The sequence below is a fragment of the Parathielavia appendiculata genome, assembly GCF_033297405.1.
Source record: "Parathielavia appendiculata strain CBS 731.68 unplaced genomic scaffold N657scaffold_9, whole genome shotgun sequence".
Lineage (NCBI taxonomy): Eukaryota > Fungi > Ascomycota > Sordariomycetes > Sordariales > Chaetomiaceae > Parathielavia > Parathielavia appendiculata.
The window spans coordinates 754236-778149 of record NW_026944228.1 but is presented as its reverse complement, the minus strand read 5'-3'; the positions used below and the strand labels follow the sequence as shown (position 1 = coordinate 778149).

General features: G+C 56.2%; 8 protein-coding genes and 2 non-coding genes across 10 annotated transcripts; 4 read left to right on the top strand and 6 right to left on the bottom strand.

Annotated features, from left to right (window-relative positions):
* Positions 1–677: 677 nt before the first annotated feature.
* Positions 678–1235, bottom strand: N657DRAFT_657219 (sterol-binding-like protein; the record flags this gene model as incomplete). Its single annotated transcript, XM_062794786.1, has 3 exons — positions 678–841; positions 909–1109; positions 1220–1235. 3 exons carry the CDS (start codon positions 1233–1235, stop codon positions 678–680), a joined length of 381 nt encoding a protein of 126 aa, XP_062646165.1.
* A 653-nt stretch (positions 1236–1888) lies between these two features.
* On the bottom strand, positions 1889–1970 carry N657DRAFT_t98. The gene has a single exon. It is a non-coding gene; the product is annotated as a tRNA-Ser (tRNA).
* A 159-nt stretch (positions 1971–2129) lies between these two features.
* N657DRAFT_664963 (uncharacterized protein) lies at positions 2130–3489 on the top strand. The gene is made up of 2 exons (XM_062795270.1): positions 2130–2324; positions 2385–3489. Exons 1-2 carry the CDS (start codon positions 2280–2282, stop codon positions 3444–3446), a joined length of 1107 nt encoding a protein of 368 aa, XP_062646164.1. The 5' UTR covers positions 2130–2279; the 3' UTR covers positions 3447–3489.
* Positions 3490–3536: 47 nt separating this feature from the next.
* On the bottom strand, positions 3537–5715 carry N657DRAFT_502233 (MFS general substrate transporter). Its single transcript, XM_062787687.1, has 4 exons — positions 5282–5715; positions 5105–5204; positions 5040–5052; positions 3537–4970 (listed from the first exon to the last, which is right to left on the bottom strand). Exons 1-4 carry the CDS (start codon positions 5574–5576, stop codon positions 3627–3629), a joined length of 1752 nt encoding a protein of 583 aa, XP_062646163.1. The 5' UTR covers positions 5577–5715; the 3' UTR covers positions 3537–3626.
* A 412-nt stretch (positions 5716–6127) lies between these two features.
* N657DRAFT_t97 lies at positions 6128–6209 on the bottom strand. Its single transcript has one exon. It is a non-coding gene; the product is annotated as a tRNA-Ser (tRNA).
* A 1306-nt stretch (positions 6210–7515) lies between these two features.
* On the top strand, positions 7516–9938 carry N657DRAFT_647078 (acetyl-CoA synthetase-like protein). Its single transcript, XM_062793251.1, has 2 exons — positions 7516–9579; positions 9652–9938. The coding sequence occupies exons 1-2, from the start codon at positions 7909–7911 to the stop codon at positions 9733–9735; spliced, it is 1755 nt and encodes a 584-aa protein (XP_062646162.1). The 5' UTR covers positions 7516–7908; the 3' UTR covers positions 9736–9938.
* Positions 9939–11016: 1078 nt separating this feature from the next.
* On the bottom strand, positions 11017–12729 carry N657DRAFT_575685 (Myo-inositol-1-phosphate synthase; the record flags this gene model as incomplete). The annotated part of the gene is made up of 2 exons (XM_062789118.1): positions 11017–11944; positions 12002–12729. The coding sequence occupies 2 exons, from the start codon at positions 12727–12729 to the stop codon at positions 11017–11019; spliced, it is 1656 nt and encodes a 551-aa protein (XP_062646161.1).
* A 2115-nt stretch (positions 12730–14844) lies between these two features.
* Positions 14845–15633, bottom strand: N657DRAFT_502100 (uncharacterized protein). Its single transcript, XM_062787685.1, has one exon. It carries the CDS (start codon positions 15515–15517, stop codon positions 15071–15073), a length of 447 nt encoding a protein of 148 aa, XP_062646160.1. The 5' UTR covers positions 15518–15633; the 3' UTR covers positions 14845–15070.
* A 706-nt stretch (positions 15634–16339) lies between these two features.
* On the top strand, positions 16340–18957 carry N657DRAFT_502141 (uncharacterized protein). Its single transcript, XM_062787686.1, has 3 exons — positions 16340–16570; positions 16628–16744; positions 16798–18957. The coding sequence occupies exons 1-3, from the start codon at positions 16447–16449 to the stop codon at positions 18831–18833; spliced, it is 2277 nt and encodes a 758-aa protein (XP_062646159.1). The 5' UTR covers positions 16340–16446; the 3' UTR covers positions 18834–18957.
* Positions 18958–21102: 2145 nt separating this feature from the next.
* On the top strand, positions 21103–23323 carry N657DRAFT_575639 (uncharacterized protein; the record flags this gene model as incomplete). Its single annotated transcript, XM_062789117.1, has 2 exons — positions 21103–21283; positions 21342–23323. The coding sequence occupies 2 exons, from the start codon at positions 21103–21105 to the stop codon at positions 23321–23323; spliced, it is 2163 nt and encodes a 720-aa protein (XP_062646158.1).
* Between the last annotated feature and the right edge of the window lie 591 nt (positions 23324–23914).

The following is a 23914-nucleotide window of genomic DNA, read 5'->3' as shown; positions in this document are numbered from 1 at the left end:
ACGAGGCACGGCGTGACATGCTGTCGCAGGCCAATCGTCCTGTTTCCTCTCCACAGGCACGCCTTGGCTACATAGCCAGAAAAGAAGCATTGCTTTGGCTGAAGTGCAAATCACACCCATATTCTCACAACGAACAAATAAGCAAGTCTTAAGTGTTGCTCTGAAGATTTCGCTGCTCGGGACCACCACAACCTGCAGCTTTTGCCTGGAGTGCGGTCTTCAGTATGCCAAAACTCAAGAAGATATTGACCGTTCCGTGGTTCGTGAGCGAACTTTTGAGAGGGGCCGCACTGCAACGGGAACTTGCCCAGTAGCCCGCATACTGCTTGGACTTTGTCGGTGTCTGCTTCCAACTAGAAACCTTCACCTCGTGCCATGTGCGGAGATATCTAAGAACATTGTACCCCGGGCCGCCTGAACCTCTTGCTCGATTTTGAATGGTTCTGTAGAATTCGGTGCCTCTCGCGCCGTGGCCTTCCGCGTCGACATACTCAACATCTTCGCCGCAGAATTGCGCCACCTCCGCCCTTGGAATACCGCTGAGAATCGTAAATTGGGATTCCGACAAGAACAATTTGAATTGCGCCGCTCATTCTCTCCTTAACGGGAGACAGGTATTATACAGAAAAGGGGGTCATCATCTATCGTCTCAATATGCCCAACCACAACTTCTGATTTTAGAGCTTGGCCTTGACCTGGGCCTTCTTGAGGATGGGGTCGAGCTTGGTCGCCTTCATGACGTCGCCCTTGATCTTAAGCTTGCCGGACATGAATAGCCGCTGGGCGTTGGCCTTGCCGGCGACGAGGGCGCCAAAGTCGGACTCGGACAGGGAGAGAGTGACTGTCAGAGCGCAATCTTGTCAGTGAACCAATGTCGTCCGCGACTGGTTAGAATGCGCGAAGCATACCAGTAGGCTTCTCGCCCAGACCCTTGCCGACGGCGCCCTTGTTCTTCAGGTCGATGTTCCAGCTCTCGGTTTCGCCAGCAGCGTTCTTGAGGGTGAAAGCAAAAACGGCGTTGCCCTGCTTCATGGCATCCTTGCGGTCGGCCTCGCTGGCGTTGAGGGCCTTGTTGATCTCGTCGAAAGCCGCCGAGGAGGGAAACCTGTCTGTTGGGTGTCAGCCATCAGACGACCGCATGGAGCGCGTGGTCACGCAAGTAGAAACTGTTTGTATGGGACGGCCATATGGAATGGAGCAGCGTAGATTCTACACTTACCGTCCTTGAGAGACATTGTGGCGGTAGATTTGATAGATTCAACTGGTGGGTGGCACGGAACCGGTAGATGAAAGAAAGAAGTTCTGGGCTGCGTATCTTGAGATTAATTTGTATGAGGATACCAAAACAGGTGAATACCGTGGGCGTATGTCCCGGTTTTAAATGGTAGCGGCTGCAACTGGGAGTCGCTGCCGTCGTTGCGAAACGGTGGCATGTGATTTGAACCTCGGCGTTCACCTGGCAGGCAGGTAGAGAAGCACAAATCCCCACTTTACCCCACATGGAAGCGGAGGGCCCACGATAGCGATACTCGGTGAACCGAAAGACGATAATGGATGTTGAAACGTCGGTTTCAACTCTTCGCTTTGAATTCTCACCCGACACCAGCTACATCACATGAGCCAGTTCTTCCCGTACCGGGCACGGCTCTGCGGTGACTTAAAAACATTCAGTGGCCGGATGTTAATGTGATGCTTGCTTGACGAAGTTCTGGTGCGCAATGGGTACTCAGTGGTATTGCGGACAGAACAAGACCCGACTCAACATCAACAGCCCAAACGTCCGTGGACATCAGCAATATCCATCAGGTTTGAATTAAGATCGCCCAGGCACTTCAGCTTCAATAAGTGCGAATCACACCCAGATGTAAGCAAAAAGTGAAGAATATATCGACGTGGGCCTGATTCGAACAGACGCTCCCGAAGGAACAAGATTTCTAGTCTTGCGCATTAGACCACTCTGCCACCACGCCAGACATTACCAAATCAATAATCGCATCAACCTATGTCAGCAAGTCCTTGTAGGCAAAGCGCTTTCGCCAGCGCATTCCATTGCAGGAGCCAAGACATTTTTTGCGGCCCGGGTCCTGAAAGGCCACAGTGAAGTGAACAATGGGCGACGCCACGTGCGACCTAACCTTGAATTTCAACCCTGTCTCTCGCTCGCTTCAGTTCGTCCAGCGCTAAGTGTGCTTGCATCGCAGGCTCTTGAACATATTTACAGGACCATGCATCATCACTGAACACTTCATCCTCCAAAAAAAAATCCCTTCCTGGCGACCATGTCGGCCTTCCTGTCGCTCCTCGGCTGGAGCTTCCTCCCCAACGTACCACTCTCCAAACAACCCTTCCCTGCTTGCAAACATATACTGAACCCCCCTATTTAGCTAGTCACTGGCTGGACACAGACCCTCTACTACAGCATCACGATCCGCGCCGGCGACCCCAAGCCGCAGCCCGGCACGCCCCGCTGGGCCGAGCACCGGCGGCGCATTCACATCATCGTGGTGGCCCTCTACCTGCTCTACACAATTTACGAAGCCGACTACGACCTCCAGCGGGTGGGCACTTTCTACTCGGACCTCGGCGTCCCGCTCAACGCGACCGACCGCGACATCAAGTCGCGCTTCCGCCGCCTCGCCGCGCTCCACCACCCGGACAAGGCGACGACCGCCGGGGACAAGACGCACGACGACATCAACGCCTACTTTGTGCACCTCAAGACGGCCGCCGACACGCTCACCGACCCGGCGCGGCGGTTCGCGTACGAGCGCTTCGGGCCCGAGGCCGTGACCTGGCAGCGGTGCGTGACGGTGCGCGACTATGTCGTGCGTGGCGCGCAGCAGCTGGTTCCCCACTATGGCATGGCGGCTGCCGTCATGTACGGGCTGGGGCTGCTGGGGTATCTGGACTGGGCTCGGTACGAGCGGTGGCTGGTGCTCGCGGCCATGTTCCTGTTCGAGGTGCGCACCGTGACGCGGCCGGGGATGCCGGCTTTGCTGGAGCGCGTCGTCAATCCGCTGCTGGGGTGGGTTGGCGGGCGGGCGCCGTACCTGCCCTTTCAAGCGATTGCGCTGGCGAGGAAACTGAGCGTGACGGTGTACATTGCGTTCTCGCAGATTGGGCCGCTGCTGGCGGCGGACACGAGCGGTGGGCAGCTGGTGGTGAGCGGAAGGAAGGGCCGGGAGGATGAGGCGACGCTGAGGGAGGGACTGGAGAGGTTGGAGATGGCGGTCAAGAAGCTCGATGCGGATGCCGCGAGGTTGCTCCAGACGGAGATGGCGCCGTTTGCGGGGGATGAAAAGACGCGAAATTCCATGTGGGCCAAGGTCAAGGAGTGGCTGGTCCAAAACACGATCCGCTCGGATCCAATGGTGCGGGACGCGCTGGGGCGGTCCTTTGCGAAGCGGAGGATGGAGGCGCCAGCAGGGGCCAAGGGGAATAGGTAATGCGTATAATAGACTATAGACAACGATGACTTTTATCGCGCCCCGAGGTTCCGACTGTGCCAGTCCTGAAGCCTCATGCTGAAATAAGACTCCAAAGCTAAAGTGCATCATATCTCTCGATATCCCAAATTTTCCTCAACACGGTGCATGGACGCCGGCAACCAAAAATGTTCAACCATGCTAAAGCCTTTGCCTGCCTCTTGTCTCGATTGGGATCATGCAAATGCCCACAAACGCGGCCAAAATAAGCGCCGCTGACAGATAGATAGGCGCCGTTGTCCCGTCTCCGGGAACGGTAGCAGCAATTAGCGGCGCCAGCAGACCCGTCGCCCTGTTCAAGAAGCTCGCCACGCCGGTACCCGCCCCGCGGACCGGCGCGGGAAAAATCTCCGGAGTGAAAGCATAGAGCACTCCGTACATGATGTTTTGGGCGAAGGCTTCCACACAGGAAAACGCGAGCTGCGACGATGGCGAATTGCCCAACTGCACAAAGAGGAACAGGAACACGGCCGACACGAGCGTCGAAATAGCCAGCGTGCCGCGCCGGCCGAGGAACGGCGAGTTCATGTCGACCATGTACGCAGCCAGCAAACTGCCAGGGACGCCGACGATACTGGTGATGGCGTAGTTGCGGTACGTCTCGCCCGAGATCTCGGACGCAAGAGAGTTGGTTGAACTGTCACTGCTACCGCCGCTGCCGCCGTGTGAGAGATACTGCGGGAGAAAGGCATTGAAGAGAGGGTAGCCCATCCCGATGGTTGCCCAGCAGAACCAGATGAGCGACGTGGTGAGCCCGAGCTTGCGGTTGTTGAAGAGCGGCCGGATGCGTTCCGACGAGAACGCGGCGAGTTTGTTTCGGATGATGTTCCTGGTCGAGAGCCGCCCTCGAACTCGCGGGACTTCGTCGTCCACCACGGCGTACAGAATTTCTTCTGTGAGCCATGTCTTGCGGTTGTTCCTATGTGCGATGCCTTGCACAACGGCGACTGCCTCGGCTTGACGGCCTCGCGAGAGCAGGTATTTCGGAGACTCGAACATGTGGAAGAGGAAGAAGCGGACGAGAAACATGACGAACGTGATGACTCCAATGGCCGTGACAAAGTGTCGCCATCCTTGATCCGCTGACCAGTTTGCAATGAAGAACCAGGCAAAGAGGGATGAGCACAACTGCCCTATCGGCCACCAGACGGACAGCAGCGTCAGAAGCGAACTGGACGCGTCCGGGAGGAACTCGAGGAAGAGTGCGCCGTCTACGGGAAGGTTGCCTCCGACCCCAAAGCCCAGAGCAGCATACATCAGGCAGACGCCGCCCCAGCTTGACGTCCATGCAGAGGCCGTGCCAAACACACTGGTGATCAGTAGCGTGACGTTGAAAGCGATCCGCCGGCCCATGATGTCGGAGCCGATGCCCCAGAAGAAGCTGCCCAGGCACAGTCCGACAAACAAGGATGATGTCGTGTAGCGGACCGACTTTTCCGAGATGCCAAACTCGGCTGAGAGAGAGGGAAGTGTAAGGGAGACACCCTGTCCCGGTCGTCAATGTTCACTCCAACCGAAAAAGTCCTGATACGTAGGCGAAGCAGTTTGACTCACTTGCATCCAAAGGCTAAGGGAAACAAGTCAGCAGGGAATCTGGGCAATATTTCCGGGAGACTCACTTATCAGCAAACCAGCCAAACCCACAAAGCACAAACAGTTGCCAGTTATATGCTCCCATGCCAATGTCCTGGATGGCCTTGTTGATGAGTCTGGATTTCACTGTGTCACACCCAATCAGCTCCTGCGAGTCATACATACGCCTTGACCAGCGAAGGAAACCTGCCTGAGAGACTTACTCTCATAGGGCGTCCAGTTCTCGTCCCTCCTCCCTTTTCTCACCTCCCTCCTCAAGCCCTCAATGCTGTACTCAGCAGCTGCGTTGCTCATGACGAGCATGGTCGTGTCCTCGCTGTCCCTGTCCTTATCCATACCACCCGTGAGGGCTTCATCGTCCAATCGTTCCTCGGGGCTGGGCCTTGGCCTCGATCGGTATGAGTGGCTATGCTGATGGGCCTCCTCCAGCGGAACCACGACGGCAGCGTAATCCGCAACCGTCTCGGCTCGACGCCAGGCCCATGGTCGCCGTATCATTATCCTGTCCCGTAAACCTGGAATCTGGTCCTTTCCTTCTATGCCTTTGATGACCCTGGATCCTCAATCCTTCCCTTATTCACCTTGGCCAGTTATTCCATCACTCGCACACTCTACACTGGTGTCGCAATGAATGGCCTCAACGTAGATTGGGAAAGTGAGCAGAGCTGAGTCGGGAAGTCTGATGCAGATGTTGGGACTGTCGGGTTTGGGAATGACGGTGTTTATAGACCGTCACATTGCACCAGCACTGCCAGTGGGTGTTGCAAGGCGAAACTTATGGTTCTCATCCCAACAAGAGAGGCGGGACGTCCAAACCGTTCTGTCGGAACATTTCGAAGGCGACCTCCTTTCAAGACTTCCACAGCCAATCGAACGAAATCATGTTACGCCACAAACGTGGGGGTTCGCCTGATGCGCCTTCCGCAAGAGATCATGGGTCCATCCGTTTCCGCATTCCGTCCAAGCTGTCCACAAAAGAAATCGCAACACATGTTGAAAGCCACCGGTTTTCAATGAAAAACTGGCAACCAAGCATGGGTACGGAGATTCGACGTGGGCCTGATTCGAACAGACGCTCCCGAAGGAACAAGATTTCTAGTCTTGCGCATTAGACCACTCTGCCACCACGCCTTCACGTGACTCTAGACGGTCTTCGTTCTAAGGACTATCCACATATGGTTTTGAATCTGGCCGGGCTGTCGTTGTTCGCTTCGTCCGTTGTAATCCTGGCCTGTATCTTCTGAAATGCAGTCCAATAACTACTTGGATCTCGGAAAGCACATTGAACTTTGAAGACGATCAATCTCGGTATTGTACATGTACTGCACCGAAAGTCCCAGAAGTCGTTGGCGTGACACAGCACAGAGGATCGGGATCAGCCCGATAAGGTACAGGGCTGCAAGTACTTGCATGAAGCGGAAACGGTTGTTCTTATTGTTCCTCCGCTCGAAAGCATTGATGCCGGGGCCGGACATGCTGCCAGACAGGGAACTTTGATGGAATCGCTTGAGTCAGTGGCCCTGGCATCTTTAATGACGAACAAAAACGACACTTCCGCTCAAGGTTCTGAGGGCATAAGGTTCGCGGCTGAAAGGGGCTCTTCCAATGTTCTGGGCAACGTCGCACCATCAAACGGCTACATACCGGCGCGCGGAACGTGGACACGAGAGGAAAAACAGCCAGCCAGGACTTGTCGCCAGCAAACATTTCCTCGCTTTTCGCAGCACAGAACTGAAAGTTTCACGGATATCTAAGGGTTGCTCGGGGGATTTTTTGAAGTCGAATTGTGTCCGTGTATCGTCGCACTTTGGCGGCTCCAACCTTCGTCACATCTTGCCCGTCCAAAATCCGGTCCATGCCTCGGCACTGCAACCCAAACTCATCTCATGGGCAACATCGTCCCCGCAATGCGGGGAGCCAATCGGCAACAGGCTCGCTTCCCAAACCGAATTGGAGTCACCTGCTCCGCAAGCTGCATCTTAGCAAATTCAGCTCGCCCACCACCACCATTATATACACAGTACACCGCCAGCTTCGTTGATGTCCGAGAAGTACAACTTTCAATGTCGGATCTTGGAGTATAAAGAAGGGACAAAGCCCTGCCCAAAAAAAACGCAAACAAAGTCCGCGGCGACTCAAACATACCGGTTGTCCGACCAGACCAACACGGACTGGACCTCTCATCCATGGCCTCAGAACCCCATTATAGAGGAACTCCGGGACGTTGTATTTCTGGCACCGTGACCAAAAGCCTTCAAACGGGAGCTCCACATGGCCGAGGATCTCGGACTTTGCGGGGTCGTTGGGGCAGCTATCCGGGGTAGCAGTCTCGTTGCCTTGGACTCGGCGTTCCGGCAAGCGCCCTTAAGAGGGAGGGGTTTCATGGTCATGAACCGACATTGTCTTTCTGCTCATTGCAATGTTTGCTTTCACCCCAGGTCGTTCCCGTCTGAAGCGATCGCTTTGACGATAACACACGTATCACGCGCCCTATCCACGCGTTCTCGGGGCAACCCTTTAAGGTTCATGATTACATTTGATCACTCGCGTTCCCTCGCGGTTGGATTCCACAATCAGTAAGCTGCTCCAGCTCGTTGTATAGAAGCTGCCAAAGCTCTCTCTTCTTCCTCCTCCATTTCAAATTCTGAGACGAAGTGCGGCTCTGCCTTACCGCTGCCCAAGTATATACTGTCCTTCTTCACCACCAACTCTTCTTTGACTCTTTCCGAATCATTCGCCTCCTTCGCTCCCTCGCTCCTCCATCACGAATTCGACCACAGGCCTCACCATTTCGATTCCATTAACAGCAGCCTCCACCACTCTGCCGATCATGACAATCCCATCCCGATGGTCGGTGCCCATCCCGCGCTGCTCACTGCAACAATGGATCTTTGGCTCTGCGTGTGGTCCGCTCCCGGATCACAAAGCCTTCATCGACCCTGAGAACCCAGAGACCAAGTTCTTGACCATGAGCAACTACCGATTGCTCGCGAAGCGTGTTGCCTTGGGTCTGAAGAAGGCCGGGCTAAAGGAAGGAGACCGGGTTCTCATCTTCTCTAATAACAACCTCTTTTTTCCCTCGATATTCCTCGGCGTTCTTATGGCCGGTGGCATAGTGACCGGCGCCAATCCAGGATTCGTCCCCCGGGAGTTGGCCTACCAGTTAAAGGACAGCGAGTCGAGTTTTTTGTTCGTTGCTGAGCACGCCATCAAGACGGCCTTTGAGGCTGCCGCCGAGGTGGGCTTACCAAGGGACAACATATTTGTACTCGGAACAAATACCACTCCTTCGGCATCCATGCTTGCGCAGTCTCCCACTGCCTTCCCAGGCGTCAAAGGGCGAGTCGACGGCGCACGCCACTGGACAGAACTCCTGGTCGACAACCTCGCCCAGGCCGAGACATGGAGCTGGGAAGAGCCCTCCAATCCGGAAGAGACCACGTGCTGCCTCAACTACAGCAGCGGCACCACGGGCGTCCCCAAGGGCGTCGAGATCAGCCACCACTCGTACGTCGCCAACGGCGTCGGCGTCGGCCACATTAACAGACTGCGCCCCGACTACGCAGAGAAGCAAAAGACGGACTGCGGGCTGTGCTTCCTCCCGCTCTACCACGCCTACGGCCAGACCTATTTTATTGCCAACCTCCCGCACCTGCACATACCTGTCTACGTAATGCCCGCATTCGATTTCGCCAAAATGCTCGCCCACATCCAGCGCTTCCGCATCACCCTCCTCTCCGTCGTGCCGCCTATCGTCGTCCTGCTGGCCAAGCACCCGCTCACGCGGAAATTCGACCTCTCGTCAATCGAGACCATCGGTTCGGGCGCCGCTCCGCTGACCCGCGAGGTCTGCGAGGAGGTCGAACGCCTGTTGTCCGGCCCGGGCCGTGAACTGTACGTGCGCCAGGGCTGGGGCATGACCGAGGTGACGTGCACGTCCATGTCGTGGGATCCCACAACGACGGCGGGGCCGTCGGCCGGCGTGGGCGAGGTGTACCCGAACTGCAAGGCGCGGCTGATGGCGCTAGACGGCAGCAAAACGGAGATCACGCGGGCCAACGAGCGCGGCGAGCTGTGGGTTACGGGCCCGACACTGATGCGCCGCTACTGGCGCAAGCCCGAGGCCACCGCCGAGACGATTGTTGTTGACGCCGACGGGACGAGGTGGTTGAAGACGGGCGACGTCGCGTTTGTGGAGGAGTATAGGCCCGGCGGCATCTTCCACGTCGTAGATCGCGTCAAGGAGCTGATCAAGGTCAAGGGAAACCAGGTGGCGCCCGCAGAACTGGAGGGCATCTTGCTGGAGAACCCGGATGTGGCGGACGCGGCCGTGGTTGGGGTCACCATGGGAGGCGAGGAGGTGCCGAGGGCCTATGTGGTGCGCAGCCCCAAATCCAGGGCGTCTGAGGGGGGCGTGGCCAGATGGATGGAGGGTAAGGTCTCGCGGTACAAGCAGCTGAAGGGCGGTGTTGCCTTTGTGGATGCCATTCCTAAGAACCCGGTAAGTCCCCACCCCCCTTTCGTTGCCCAATTGGTTTTATAATGATACCAAATCGCTTACTATTCCCGATAGTCTGGCAAGATCCTCCGCAAGCAGCTCCGGGAGCGAGCGCAGAAGGAGGTGGGTGACAGTGCGGCCAAATTGTCTCGGCTCTGAGGTTGGCATGATGCATCTGCAGTGGTGAGGAGGAGTTGGATCCAGTGTCCCTTCAGACGACAGCCACGGCTCCCTTTTTTAATACGCAGTCACCGACATGCTGGGAAGGGCGATTAACCCTTCAAGTTTGGTGGTGGATTGGGTGCTACCTTGATTTTGTTCAGTACAGAGGCACAAAGAGCTCAGTGGGGGTGACGTGTTACTTCATAGCTCTATTTCGTCTCAGCGCAGACACTGTTCAAAAACCTTCAAGTTGAGAGGTTGTATAGGCTTGAATGTACATAGCTGAAACAGCTGCACGAAGCGTTCATTAACTTGACACTAGCCCTGTGAGAGAACTCCAATGCATGTTGCCCGTCAAGCTCAACTTTCCTTCTCAATCCATGCCTGAACCAAACAGCAGTTCACTCCAACATTCCCATAGCATGCCAGCGACTAGAAACTACCTTCAGGCAAACACGCCCCAACACCCCATCTTAATCCCTAACGATTTCCTTTTTCTTAGTCCGAACGGCTTGTGTTCCAGTTATCTTCTCATCCTTGCCACCTCTCACTGCTCTCTTTTGGAATGCCACAAAGAAGAATGCTTGAACCCGTCCAGAGCGTCGGATCTCAGAAGTATCGTTTGCAGGGATCAAGTAAAAATCGACACTGTCCAGCTCAAGGAAGAAGGTGTGTATATGACAAGAGCCATATTAACCACTATACCATATGCGTGCCAGGCACCATCTCTACATGCCCTGTCGGGCCGCACATTGGGGAAATCCAGTGTGTCCGGATGGATGTCGGGCCTCGTTACAGCACGAGCACGATCCAAGGTTCTAGGTGCCAGAGTCATGTTACCTCCAGATACAGGCGCGGTACACGGCTGACACTTCACCTGGTGCACACCCATCAACACACCACAGACACCAGTATGGTAACACACATCGCCAATGGGGAGTCTGAGAATCCCGGAGACAATCTTGGGATTTTTTGGTGGCGATTGTATAAAGGAGAGACTGCCGCCGAAGTCTGCCATTTTACCAGCCTCTCAGGCGCTCGGTGACAGCTACGCTAGTTGCTGTTGCTGGCTAAACTGTTGAAGCTGGTTTTGTAAAAGACTGAACAGAGGAAGATTTGACCGCTCCACAGCTCAGCGACACGAAGAGAAAAGTGCAGCGGGGCGGGGACTAGAAAGGAAACACATCCCTCCAGTTCCCTAGAGGATCTCCTCAGCCCAAGATCAACCAACCCTCACTACCTCGACTCGGGACCCCATCAAATCATTTTCAAGGAACCTTAAAAGAGCTTGTGCTCCAGCGTCATGTCGTTCTCGGGCTCGAGGCCAACACAGGCGCGGAAGATATTGGCGAGGGCGGCGCGCTGCTTTGCCAGCGAGTTGATGACGGGCGTTCCCGGCGGGGTCAGCGGCGCCTTGAGCATGTAGCTGAGGACGCTGAGCACGCTGTGGAAGCTCTTGTAGCCGCCCTTGGCCGACTCGCCGTTGCCTTGGCCGTCGTCCGAGTGCAGCCGCCACTGGACGCGCGTCATGAGCTCGGCGATGACCACCAGGTCAATGATGAGCGGCGAGGCGAGCAGCGAGTCCTCGCAGACGTTGGTGATGCTGATGGTCTGGTGGCCGCCCAAAAAGATCTCGCCATAGTACTCGTCCAGAGCACGCTTGCTGTCGCCGACGGCGGGCACGTACTTGATGACGACGATGTGGTCGGGATGCTCGTCCTTGGCGTACAAGACGCTGTTGGCGGCTACCATGTCGTCGACCACGTTGGACTTGGAGATCTCCTTGGAACGAAACTGCTTGTGCGAGCTCAGGTTCTTGCCGTCGTTGTTGCCGAGGTGGTTATAGCTGGCAATCGAGGTGAGCTTGATGCCGGCGTTGATCAAGAAGTCGACCAAGGCCGACTTCATTTTGGTCTGGCCAGACTTGAAGTCGTCGCCGCCGATGAAGGCGCCGTACTTCTCGGCCAACTCGATGGCTCCAGGAACAAAGGTGTTCTGGGGAGAGCCGTTGATGAAAGGGGCGCCCTCCAGAATGCAAGCGACAGCGAAGACGGACGAGGGAGAAACCTCACCGTGCCCAGCCTCGATAGCCTTGAGCAGGTTATCGGCCGTATCGTTCACGCCGGGGATGATGTCGGCATAGCGCTCCGTGTTGGCAGTCCACTGCACAATGACCTTGTCCAGGTTGTTGGCAGCCTTGAAGTCACTGTAACTAGGTCAGACTGGACCATTCGAGATTCTCCTAACAGTCCATGATACACACCGGATATCCTTGCGGATCTGCTCGACATGGGCCATGCAAGCCTTGGAACCCGGGATCAGGTTATCAGCCCGATCTTCCTGGTTGGCGGCGATGAAATCGGGATAGTAGATGCTGGGAAGTGGGACCATCCCAGCCATCTCCTTGCGGACGAGGGCCTTGAGGGTCGGCTCCAGCACCTTGGCGCGATCCATGGCCTCGGCCAGGTTCAGGCCACTGATGTCCCAACCGCCAATGACAAGGTCGTTGGGGTGGACCATGGGCAGGACGTCGTGGAAGGGAATGTTGACGTCCTCGAGGGTCTTGGCGTCGGTGCCGAGCTTCAGAGTCGAGCCCATGACGACGGAGCCGTAGTAGTTTGCCGCCTGGGGACCGTTGCGGGTTTCCCAGACAAGGCCACGGCGGTTGGCGATGATGCCGGCCGTCACCGTGGTGCCGTTGTTGCCACCCCAGCCGACCAGCATGACGCCGAGCTTGGGGACATTGGTGTCGACCTTGAAGTCGTACACGGTCTCGCGCGGCGTGACCACACGGGTGCCGTTCTCGCCCTCCGTCACCATTGCGGTGCGGTACGTGTACTTGGAGCGGATCTCGGTGTCCGAGTACACCACATTGGGCGAGTTGACAACAAACTTGGGGGCGAAGGCAGAGCCATTGTGGGCAACAGCGCCGTTGCTGTAGGGTCCATCACCGTTCGCGGAGCCCGCGTCAGTCTCAGCGTGCGGTGCCATCTTCGTTGCAAGTTATATCAGGGTTTTCAGGTCGTTTGGCAGCAAGCACTTTATCGGGTCTTGGCTGAGTCCGCTGCACCTCCGGGCGAGGCAGAGCAACGGGCTCCTGCGTACGGGTGATGGACCCTATCATGATGGTGGTTAGCGTCTTCCATTCCTAGGTCTGGAGATGGTCGTAGGGCAGGAACACAAGTAGGGGCGGCGCTTACGAGTTGAGGAGGTTGGAGAACGTTTTGGCGGCTGGAGCGATCGCAGCTCGAATGAGCGCGATCGGTTACCGAAAGATGGGACGGAGTATGGAGTTGAAAGTCACAAAAGTGCCAGCTGCGATGGGCTGGGTCCGAAGCTTGAGGTGCAAGCCAACGTTGGTTTTTTAGGGTGACAAAGACAAAGCTTGTGGCAGAAAAAGGCAGTAGCGCCATCTTTTATACCTCAGAGACGAACAAACTAGACCCTCGTTCTCACACTCATCCGAGGCGGTGAGAGACGAATTCGCTACTGTACGGATTACCTTAGATACTCACATTTGGCTCCACGTCTCGGAGAGCTCGGCCGCTAGCCTTCGTTCATCTATCACGATTCGACAATTGACGGCGGGTCCATGCCGCCTGGAGCTCGGTAGATGCATGGAATCACAGAGAACAAGCATGATGTTTTAATCTGCATATCAACCACAAAACGGCAGAGATTGCGGCGTCGCTCCGGTGCATTCACTACAAGACCAATTTCCTGATACAAGATCTATTGAAAACCGGTGCATGTGTTTTGGTGATGACGGACAGTCCAAGTCTTTCGTCACAACCCCGCTGCCCCTCCAAGAGGAACTGCGAGCTCGAGTGCACGGACCGCCAAAACAAGTTCCAGGACCGCTGATTGGTGGTCGGCAGCCCGTCAGGAGATAAGAGGCGGACTTGGGAACGGCAGAACATCCGTTGCCGCTGCACGATGGAACCGGAGGCTCGACGATGTACGGCATCGCCATTCTCTGGGTCCGCGCGGACAGAGAAGAAGATAAGGGCTACGGAGTAATCGGCTGTTGTTAACGGGCAGGGAGAGGTGGCAGTGGAGGCTCTCGGCTTGACCAGCCGGCATTGTCATTTGCAGCACCATAGTTTGAAGAATAGGTCCAAGATAGGCCGCTGGTGAGGTGAGAGGCGCGATGTCGTTGACTCGCATCCTTGTGCAAACCGCGCAGGCGACGACTTCAGAACGAAGGTGCTGCCAGTAACCCTGCGACCATCGGGTGGTTGTCTGCTATCCATTCAGATATTGCTGCTTTGCGCTGAAGGCCAAATGGTGTGATATGTGAAGCGTGATTAGTCTTTACCTCGATGCTTAGACCTATTCAGTGGGCGTTCTCCTGGTTTCAGCCTGCGGCTGGACAAGCCCCATGCTTTGAGGGTTGCGAAGCATACCATTAGATGCCCCGATACAACCGGTTCTAGAACTGAGGTAAGGTGTTGCCAGCAGCTTGGTGTCCTGATTCTGACCCCCGATGAAGTTGGCTGGTGGTTGGCCCAGTGGTTGAAGATCTCTTGATCAGCCGCTTATCTCCGGCCTGTTACGTGCAGCCGGCCTCTGAATGGGCCGCTCGAGGTGAGTGATGTCCGATTTGCCGCCGTGCCACTGGAAGCGAAAAGGGTGTCCAGCCAATCGCTGAATCGCGCGGTGTGGTGCTGCTTGTGAAGCTCAACTGGTGAAAGAGCAACGACAGGCTGTCGAACGATTGCCGGGAAGTATCTGGATATTGCGTGATTAGTTTGGCACTCTGAGATGATGAGAGCCACTGGCGAAGGCAGATCGACTTTCTGGAAGGAAGCTTGACCGCAAGGGTGCTCGGCGACTGGCCGGTTCTCCAGAGGTTCGAGCGGCAGTGCCTGGCCTGGCATGGAGCTTGGCTTGGCAGGGCAGGTCTGCTGCACTTACACACGTGTATGCATGATCATTGGATGTGTCAGGTGGGCCATCCTCGAAGCCATCTTGACGCAAGAAATGCGGAGGGCAGTGGGAGTGGGCAACGTCGATGAGCGTTAGTTACGGATACGGGCAACTGGAATTGCAGCGATTTGCTGGCGTGCCGCCCACTTCCAACTGATGGATCGGTTGACGGATACAGGAGCCTTGTCCGAAGAAAGCGGTCAAGTAACCTTTGGCATGGAGGCGAGGAACCGGCCCACTAATATAACGTTACCATGTTTGGGACGCCGGTCTGAACGTTAGGTCGCAAAGATTTTTGTCGACTTGAAGCATGATGACCTGGAAACCTGAGACGCGGGACGGTTGGTCACGAGCTGCTACAGTACATTAGCGTCAGTGAAAAGAAGCTCAAGATGAATCCCATTCAGGCGGTGGCCACTTCGAAAACACCATTGGATGATCTGCAGGTACCTGCTCCCAACAGCCGAGAAACGTTGTTGATGTTAGCGCTCGAAATGTGGCGTCGGCGCGATAGCAGTGTGGAGACTGTCAAGATTGCGACGAGCCTCCTGAGACAGGGAGAGCGATGTGTGGTTTCCTCGATGGTGCTGTATAATGAAGCCAATTTTGCCGAACTTGGGGCATTGCAACAGCAGCGGGGAGTCGCCGAAATGACGACCAGAGAGTTGATCTCCCATTTCTCTTGCGCGCTCGCTCTTGCTTGAGGTTCAGTGGTCTTGCCTGCTTTTGGCAGCTGCCTTGGGTGCTGCTTGCTGCTGCTTTGCACCTTTGTTTTGTCGTGTGCCAGTGCCTTGATGAACACGTGTGAGCGGCCATTCCTCGTCTCATCTGCCTCACCGCTCACTGCCATGGACACTCGTGATTGCCATGTCGGGCATCTGCCATGGCGGCGCCCCCCTTTCAGATCGGGGTTAGCTCAATGCAGGGCGCGGGCCATCTGCTCTCTTGGTCCAAGGTGAGGATTCGGCACCGCTGCAGCTGCACCAAAGACGGCAACGCTAAGGTGTGTCAGGGGTAGCGCTAGGGTGGTGTGGCTGGCTCGATCCCTACTCATCTGTTGCCCATCGCGCAAATCCCCGGCTTTCCTTCATCCAAAGCGGGGACACTCGGCACGAGACCCCTGAGCGGCCACCCGACCGTCACCGAACCCCCATCGCCGTCCCTGCAGAAAGGCCGTGGCCAGGGTCGGTACGTATTGTACACAGTAAGCGGCCCTGGCCCTGTTGCCGCAGTCTTTCCTCGATCCTCCCTTTGGAAACACCTGCATCTTGCATCTTGCACGTTGCACTACACCTCGCAAATATCCAGATACCACGGAGGCCAGCTTCATCATCCGCCTTCAGACACGATCCGCAACGACACCACCCTAGGGCCCGCCCCCCAACAACTCGTTTATTTCGTGCAGCCGGCTGCAACTTGCACAACAACCCGGCTTGGCGGCCAGTCTCTGTTGATACCTTGCCCCTCGTGTAAAACCAGATTGCTCCCAGCGCCGTGGGATTTCTACTGTCTGAGTGTTTCAACCTCGAAAAGCTCCTGGTGATTCTAATCTCGATTCCCGCCATCGCGCCACACCCCCTGGATCACACGCAACATCTGGCTGGCGACCACATCCTCCAGCTATCGATCGCGAAGCAGCGCTCGGAGGCTACCCGGCTGCTGAACAGGGAGACTTGGGAACCCGGGGGGGAGCCAAATCGACAAGCAACTTGAACTGAACACACTCCCGCTCGGTCTCTTAACTCCTGGGTGTCTCCTCCTGGACAGACTTCCGGGATCATGGCAACAATAGGGAGGGAGTCGCGCTTTATGCCGACGGTGAAGTGTTCAACATGTGGTTTGCAGGTGGAAATATCACTCATGGGCGAGCATACTTGCGCCGGATCAGAGTCGCCCCCAGAACGTACGATTATGATGCTGTCCGCTCATCCGCTGTCCCAGCTAACATTCTCTCTACTAGCGACACCACCGCTCCCAGCAGCCTCCTTGTTTGGGAGGCTCATGCCCACCTTCGGCAACCCATTGACACAGAAACAACAACCCCGAACGCCTCCTCAGGTGGACACCACAGCAGCCAGTACGTAGTTTTCACTTGAGGCATTTGACGTCTCTCGCTGACAACAGACAAAGATCAGCCATACATTGGGCAGGGCCAACTGACCCCAATCAGTAATTCGAGTGGATCACAGAGCAGTGTATCACCTCAGACACCCGATGGACCGCCAGATGCCGGCAAAACAGACGAATACTTTGCCACGCAGATTGCGAATAATTCACCCCCTCCACAACAGTCAACACGGCCAGGTGGATATGGAGGGCTGGATGATAGTAGTGCATACGAGCGCCCGATTTCTCAGGGAGATTCTCCCAGAAAACAGAACCCCCACCTGATGGAGCGCATGGACGACACGGATAACGTAACCAGCGCCTTTGGTCCTGCCCGTCAACCCTCCGCTGCTGGGCCCAGCGGCTCAGGGACTGCGAACGGCCGCCCGGGGACTTCGGCATCAAATAAAAGCAGCACTTTGGGCAGTGGAATGTCGAAGGCTCCGAGGCAGAACGGATACGGGGACTTTTTCCTGCCGTCGAAAGCGCCAGACAACGCTACCGAGCCGCCCGCTCCGTTGAACCGGTCCGAGACCTTCCCCCGGCCACGGGACCGTTTCGCCCCTCCACTTCGTAGCCCTTCTGCCCCGCTCCGCTCGGCAACACTGCGTTCAAATCGAACCCAGCCACCATTGAACTCGCCCGGTGGCCCTGATGGACAAATTCCAATGACGAGCGAGAGAGCTAGGAGGCCGAGCAGAGGGCCAGATACATCTCGGCCACCGCCGCCACGGACCGGCGCGGTTCGACCCGAGACGCCCGTTGTACCTACCATCAATCTTGCCGAGGAGTTTGGGATTGGGAATCCGTACCACACATCTTCGGAGTCGACATCTTCTAACAACTCGGAAAACAGCAGCCTACCGGAACGTCGTCCGAGCCAAGCGAGTCAGGCTAGCTCTCACACAAGCCCACCGAGGTCTCTATCATCGCGGTCTGGGAGGGAACCATCGGACACGTCAGGCTTCGATAACCTGGTATCAAACGTGCAGGCTTCCGTGAACGACGCGAAACCCAAGCCACTCACAATAGCGCCTCTGAAATTGCCACCGAGGGACATACGAGACCGGCCTTCACCTTTGAGCGCTCGGCCTCCTCGTACCGGAGAACGAGGATACGACCCGCGTATCGATCCTGCTGTACAGAACCCAAACTATGCGCGGGGCCGAACCGCTCTGCCTTCGCCAGCAATGCATACGCCAGCGCAGGATATCCTCGCCGTCCAAACACACAGCGACGTCCTTTCCCCTAGCACGGCTGGCCTACCCTCGCCACGATGGACTAGCTCGCCCGAGCGGATTGAGGACCAACGACCGTCGCAGGCACAACCGCAACCACAAGCACAACCACTACAACCACTACCGCAGACGCCTGACCGGATTGAAGACCGAGACCGACGATCGTCGCAGGCCCAATCCCAATCACAGCCGCAGCCGCAGCCGCAGCCACAGGAAACACCGCAACCGCAAATCCGTCCGCCCACCCGCTCGCGGTCCCCCTCTCGCCCCCGCGAACCCACAGCCAACCCAGCCCGTGGTAACTGCAAAGCATGCGGGCTGGCGATCAAGGGCAAGTCCATCTCGAGTGCCGACGGCCGTCTGACGGGACGGTACCACAAACCCTGCTTCGTCTGCTCTACCTGCCGCGAGCCCTTTCCCTCGGCGACCTTTTACGTCCTCGACGACAAGCCGTACTGCGAGCTCCACTACCACCGGCTCAACGGCAGCCTGTGCGGGAGCTGCGGCCGGGGCATCGAGGGGCAGTATCTGGAGGACGCGTCGGCCGTCAAGCACCACGTGGGCTGTTTCAAGTGCGGCGAGTGCGGCATGGCGTTGAGGGATGGGTACTTTGAGGTGAACGGGAAGGCGTACTGTGAGAAAGACGCGTGGAAGCTCGCCGGTGGCGGGGTCGGTGGTGGGCTCCGCCCACCGAATATGGGCCTGCCCAGCGGACCGAGGAGCGGCGCGATGAATGGCGGCGGGTATAATCCGAGCCGACTCGGACCTGGTGGGCCGAGGCCGCGGATGGAGAAGAGGATGACAAGGCTTGGGATGATGTGAGGGGGGTTGCGATGCGAGAATCGGATGCATTGCCCCGCGAACGAGACGCGTCCCTGGATTTTGCGCGATAATACCCGACGAATTGTTGCCGCGCTGCACAAGGGGACGGCTTGATGCCGATCCCCTGGTAATTTTCGACTACTCACGAGGGCTTTCATGGACTGAGGCCACTGTTTACTTTATTTGTTTTCGATACCCTGATCTTGGTTTTGGCTTATATATCCGCTGGATATTCGGACTTTAATTCTCATTTTTCGTCTTCACAGCTTGGTGAACTGGGATGTTTGCCAACACCTCTGGAAAAGGGGGAGGCCATCAACGGACTGGAGTTGCTGTCTCGAAGCAACGATTGGTAGTTTGGATTGACGGCGTCTGCTTTCTGAATCGTCTCAGATGAACTGAGACAAACCTCTCCGGGTTTGCGTCGCCGGAGCGGACACTGCAACCGAGATTGGACAGAAAGGGCGCACAACGGCAGAGCATGCGACACAGGAGAGCCATGTTGCCCATAGATTACGGGCATAACGCTGGCCAGCTAAAGGACCAGATGCATGATGGATCTGTTGGGTAGTGGGGCTTGTCGTGTATATAGTAGTGCTTAATATCTACTGCTCTTTGAGAGATGCCGCGAGCTAAGCCGGCATCACAGGCCTGCTTGTGTAGGTACCGTGTGCATCTTAAGTTGGTTCTCAGTGTTTTGTCTTTGTTCTATCTTAACGACTCGTAGCAGGCGAGGGTGCTATAACATAGATCCTGCTTCCCCTTTATTCAGCGCCATGGTGAGTCTATAGACGTTGCTGGTGGGGTACCCAGGTTGTGGTCACTTGCAAGAGTTAACTTGTGCAACTTCGGAAAGCTGCTAAGTTGGTCACCCAATGTCTCGGACTGTATTGTCCCCCTTACGTACACTGTCATTGCTGATTCGTGGACTAGGGCGAAATGAAGCCTGCTATACAGACCACATGTAATTGATTGCTCGGTGAAGCGAAACATCTGTGAGTGTGCCGAGAACCACGCAAGGTCGTATACCCCTTACTAACGGGGATAAGATGATGAGCGGTGGCTTTGTGGAATTGCACCAACACCTCATCATACCTCGTATCATCATTGAAGTCCCGGGATTGTACAATACAGTTCGAAGTTGGAACTGTCCCTAAGACATGCCCTCAGCATTACACACACACACGGGTACTGCACAGTACCTTGGTTGATCGACGTTGCTGTTTTTGATACACTTACCATTTGTGCTGCGCCTCAGAACTGCTGTATGGTTGCAGCCGAGATCTTTGAGCTTCTTGATCCTTCTGTTCTTGACAGGGGTCAGAGTGCAAAGGTCTAGAACCCGTGTGGGTCTTTCAGTGTCTGGCAAGGTCCACTTGCAACTTGAGCTCGGCGCCATGCAGACATGGTAAATTCGATTACGGATTACGGATCCGTACACATACAGCATTTGTGTGCCCGAGTTATTGATGCAGTGGAAGATTGAAGACATGTGTTGGCGACGGGTTCTGATCGTCGATCATGCGACACGAACATCTGAATGACGTTATTGTGTGACACGTATGCCGATTGCCCTCTCACACACAACTAAACACATGGTTCCTGACGGGAAACTTGAGGACCATCAACAGGGGGCCAGAGGCAGGAGCAATCTCGAATTTGGCAGCTTTCTCATGTTTGCTCTTTCCCACTCTGGCCGCGCAATAGAAGCTGCGAGGGCTTGGGCCAATTGCTGCACTACTAGTAGTCGAAAATAATGGGATTGTCCCTTCTGGGTCTGCATTCCCGCCTTCTCATCTCGTTTCGGCGGCTGCTTGCACCCCGGTCGCGACCGTGTCGTTGAAGATCTTATGAACCTTGATCCCTGTGCGCCCCTGAAACTCGATGATGTACAATCGCCCTAGACGGGTTGTCTCTCCATCATCTCCCGTCCTTTCTCCTCACCCAACTCTGATCACTCGCTTTGTCACCATCATCACCTTCGACCGGCACTCTCAGATTCGACCATCCTCCTCCTTCTTCTTTTCCTCCCTCGCGCAAGCACTCGTTTCCGCGCGACCTGGCTGGTCCTGCGTTTGGCTAATATCCGTTTTCTTCACTGCATATCAAACTGGGACTTGCCACTGAAACCCTTCAACTTTCTTTCCAGACATCTTCTTCCGGACATGCCTTCTTGAGCGCTGCCTCATCTGTTTCACAACCCCGATCATCAACTCTAATTCAAGCCACCTTCTCCTCCCGCCACTCGACGCCGCGTCTCCCAATCACAATGTTGGTGAAGGCCGTGGTGGTGAAGGCACAGGCCCGCCGAGTCTTGGCTCGGCCGAGGACCGTACTGCCCACAATCACTGTTTTCCTCCTGCTGTGTTTGTTAGGTTTGATACATCAAAACCAAATCAGTTCAAAGGTTCCGTTCTTGAAGGGCGGTGTATCCCTTGACAGAGCCCCAGGTAGGGGCCCTTGCTGTCTTGAGTGTTTTTCCGAGAGCAACAACTGACAAGGCGGCAGATGAACGTCGCGAGCAAGAACTGGCAGCGCAAAGGGCAATTTTTGAGGAGGAGTACCACCAGCTCAAGAACAAACCCGGTTACAAGGCCATTTACGGGAATACTCTCGATACTCTCATAGACGAAAACACGAGGAGGCCTTCGGAAGAGGAGCAGCTGGGCCCGGCTATCAACAATACGATCTATTCTTTCAGTAAAACCCAGCCAGTCACCTTCAATCCATACCCGAAATACAACAGCCCGGATTGGAATGCCTTTCACGCACCTTACGTGCCATGCCTTGGGCCGACGGGAAAGAAGGTGGAAGATATCGGCGCTTTCAAGGGCCGCCCAAAGAACTTTCCAAACCCCGGCTTCGGAAGCTACAATGTTTTGGGGCTCGACCGGAATCTGTGCTTCGAGAGAGACACTCGTTTGGGGCCGTACGGACTGCTGCCGGTATTGAACGATGACGGCGACAAGATTGACTGGGATAATGTCAAGTGGGGTGATCTCCAGGATCAGTGCGCCGAGAGAAATGAGGCTAGGTTTGCGTCACACGGCCCCAAGAACGAATACGTCCCGGAAAACCAGTCCGCCGATTTAAAACGAGACACGAGCGCCGGCGAGGACACCGACAACGACGAGGAAGAACCCGTCATGCACACTCTGAAGCGGTTCTGGCGCAAGCCGGGCAAGCAAAACTCTTATCGGAACACTGTCAAAGCCACGAGGCGGGCGCACAACATGACGACCAAGGTGGAGCCGAGAACCGCGTTGCTGCTCCGTAGCTTCTCCGGGAAGACATACACCGAGAACGACAAGCAGGTCATTCGATCGCTGGTCACGGAACTGAGTCTCCGCAGTGGCGGCGAGTTCAAAGTCTACTTGTTCGTACATATCAAGGACAACGACGAAGACATCTGGACCGAGCATGCTTACCAAAGGGCACTCGAGGAGCACGTCCCAGCGGAGTTCAGGAGCATGGCGGTCCTCTGGAACGAGCCAGCGGTCGATCGCATGTACCCCAGGCTGTCCCCCAAGGCGCGCAAGGTACACCATGGGCAGTTTCTCCCGGTGCAGATGTTCATGCAGAGATTCCGAGAGTTTGACTATGTCTGGAACTGGGAGATGGACTCCCGCATCATTGGGCATAATTACGACGTGCTCACCAAGCTGGGCGAATTCGCCAAGAAGCAGCCGCGAAGGGGACTTTGGGAACGCAACGAGCGGTACTACATCCCGTCCTTCCACGGCAGCTACGACTCGCAGTTCCGTGCGTCTGTTGAGACGGCCGTTGGCAGTGAGACCATTTGGGGCGCACCCAGTGTTCCCGTCGTCACGCCCCTGGGGCCGAAGCCGCCCGTCTCGAACCCCGAGGACGACGATTACAAGTGGGGCGTGGGCGAGGAGGCAGATCTGATCGAGCTGGCTCCAATCTGGGATCCGGTCAACAGCGGCTGGGTCATGCGTAACTCGATATGGGGTTACCGGTCTCAGACCTTCCCCTGGGGCAGGCTTCCCCGCCGGGCCACCATTATTACCCAGTCCCGACTCTCGAGGAGGCTGATCGACATTATGCACTACGAGGACCTGCGAGGCAACCACGTCGCTTCCGAGATGGTTGCCCAGACGACGGCCCTGCTCCACGGCCTCAAGGCGGTGTACGCGCCCATGCCCGTCTTCTTCGACCGCGGCTGGAGCGGCGCCCAGCTGGCCAAGTGGTTCAACGGCGGGCCAAAGGGCCAGAGCGGCAGCTTCGGCAGCGCCATGGGATGGGGCCAGGAGGGGCGGTACATGGGCGCCACGTGGTATTTCCGCGCCTACCCGCCGCAGCGGCTGTACAACAACTGGATGGGCTACGAGGATACCGGGATCGGCGGCGACGAGTGGGAGGCGGAGCACGGCAGGCCCTGTCTCCCGGCCATGATTCTGCACCCTGTCAAGGAGATCAAGCCGACGGAGAAAGGCTACTCGACTGATTCGAGGCTTGCCTACGATTGAAAGTCTGTGCTTGAGGCGATTTTGATCTTTATTTAGGATGGGCATGCCCACGGTGGCCTCATGCCGATGCGCGACCCAGCGATCAAGCCACGCCGAGCGGTGAGGTCCGGATGCAAGGCACTGGTTACGGCCGATGATTCGCGAGGGAACAACATCATCCTGCCACGGAAGCATTCCAACGAGCTGGGATGGGGATGCTTGCTGACGGGTCAAAGTCGCAATACTGGGGAGATTTAGACCGTCGAATCCGGCCCCCGTCAGTGTCGAGTCTAAATCGACCCGGGGGAATCACCCATAACACCCAGCACGATATCGGTTGTGTGGAAGCATAAGAGAGGACGCCGCGGATCCGGGGGTGGATATACCGTATGTGTATGCCAGCTGGGCTGGTTCGCCCTGTGTTGTACGGAGTAGATACTTTGGGGCTATGTAATCAATAGTTTGAGAAGATAAAATTTCTCTGAGATCATGTCCATAGTTGGAATCACGACAATTCCAGGCTGGTCCCCTCAACAGTGTCGACATAATCGGGACAACTTGCCTCCGGCGAGGGCTTTTGGCCGGTCTCGAGCCGACTAGTAGGAGTCGTGG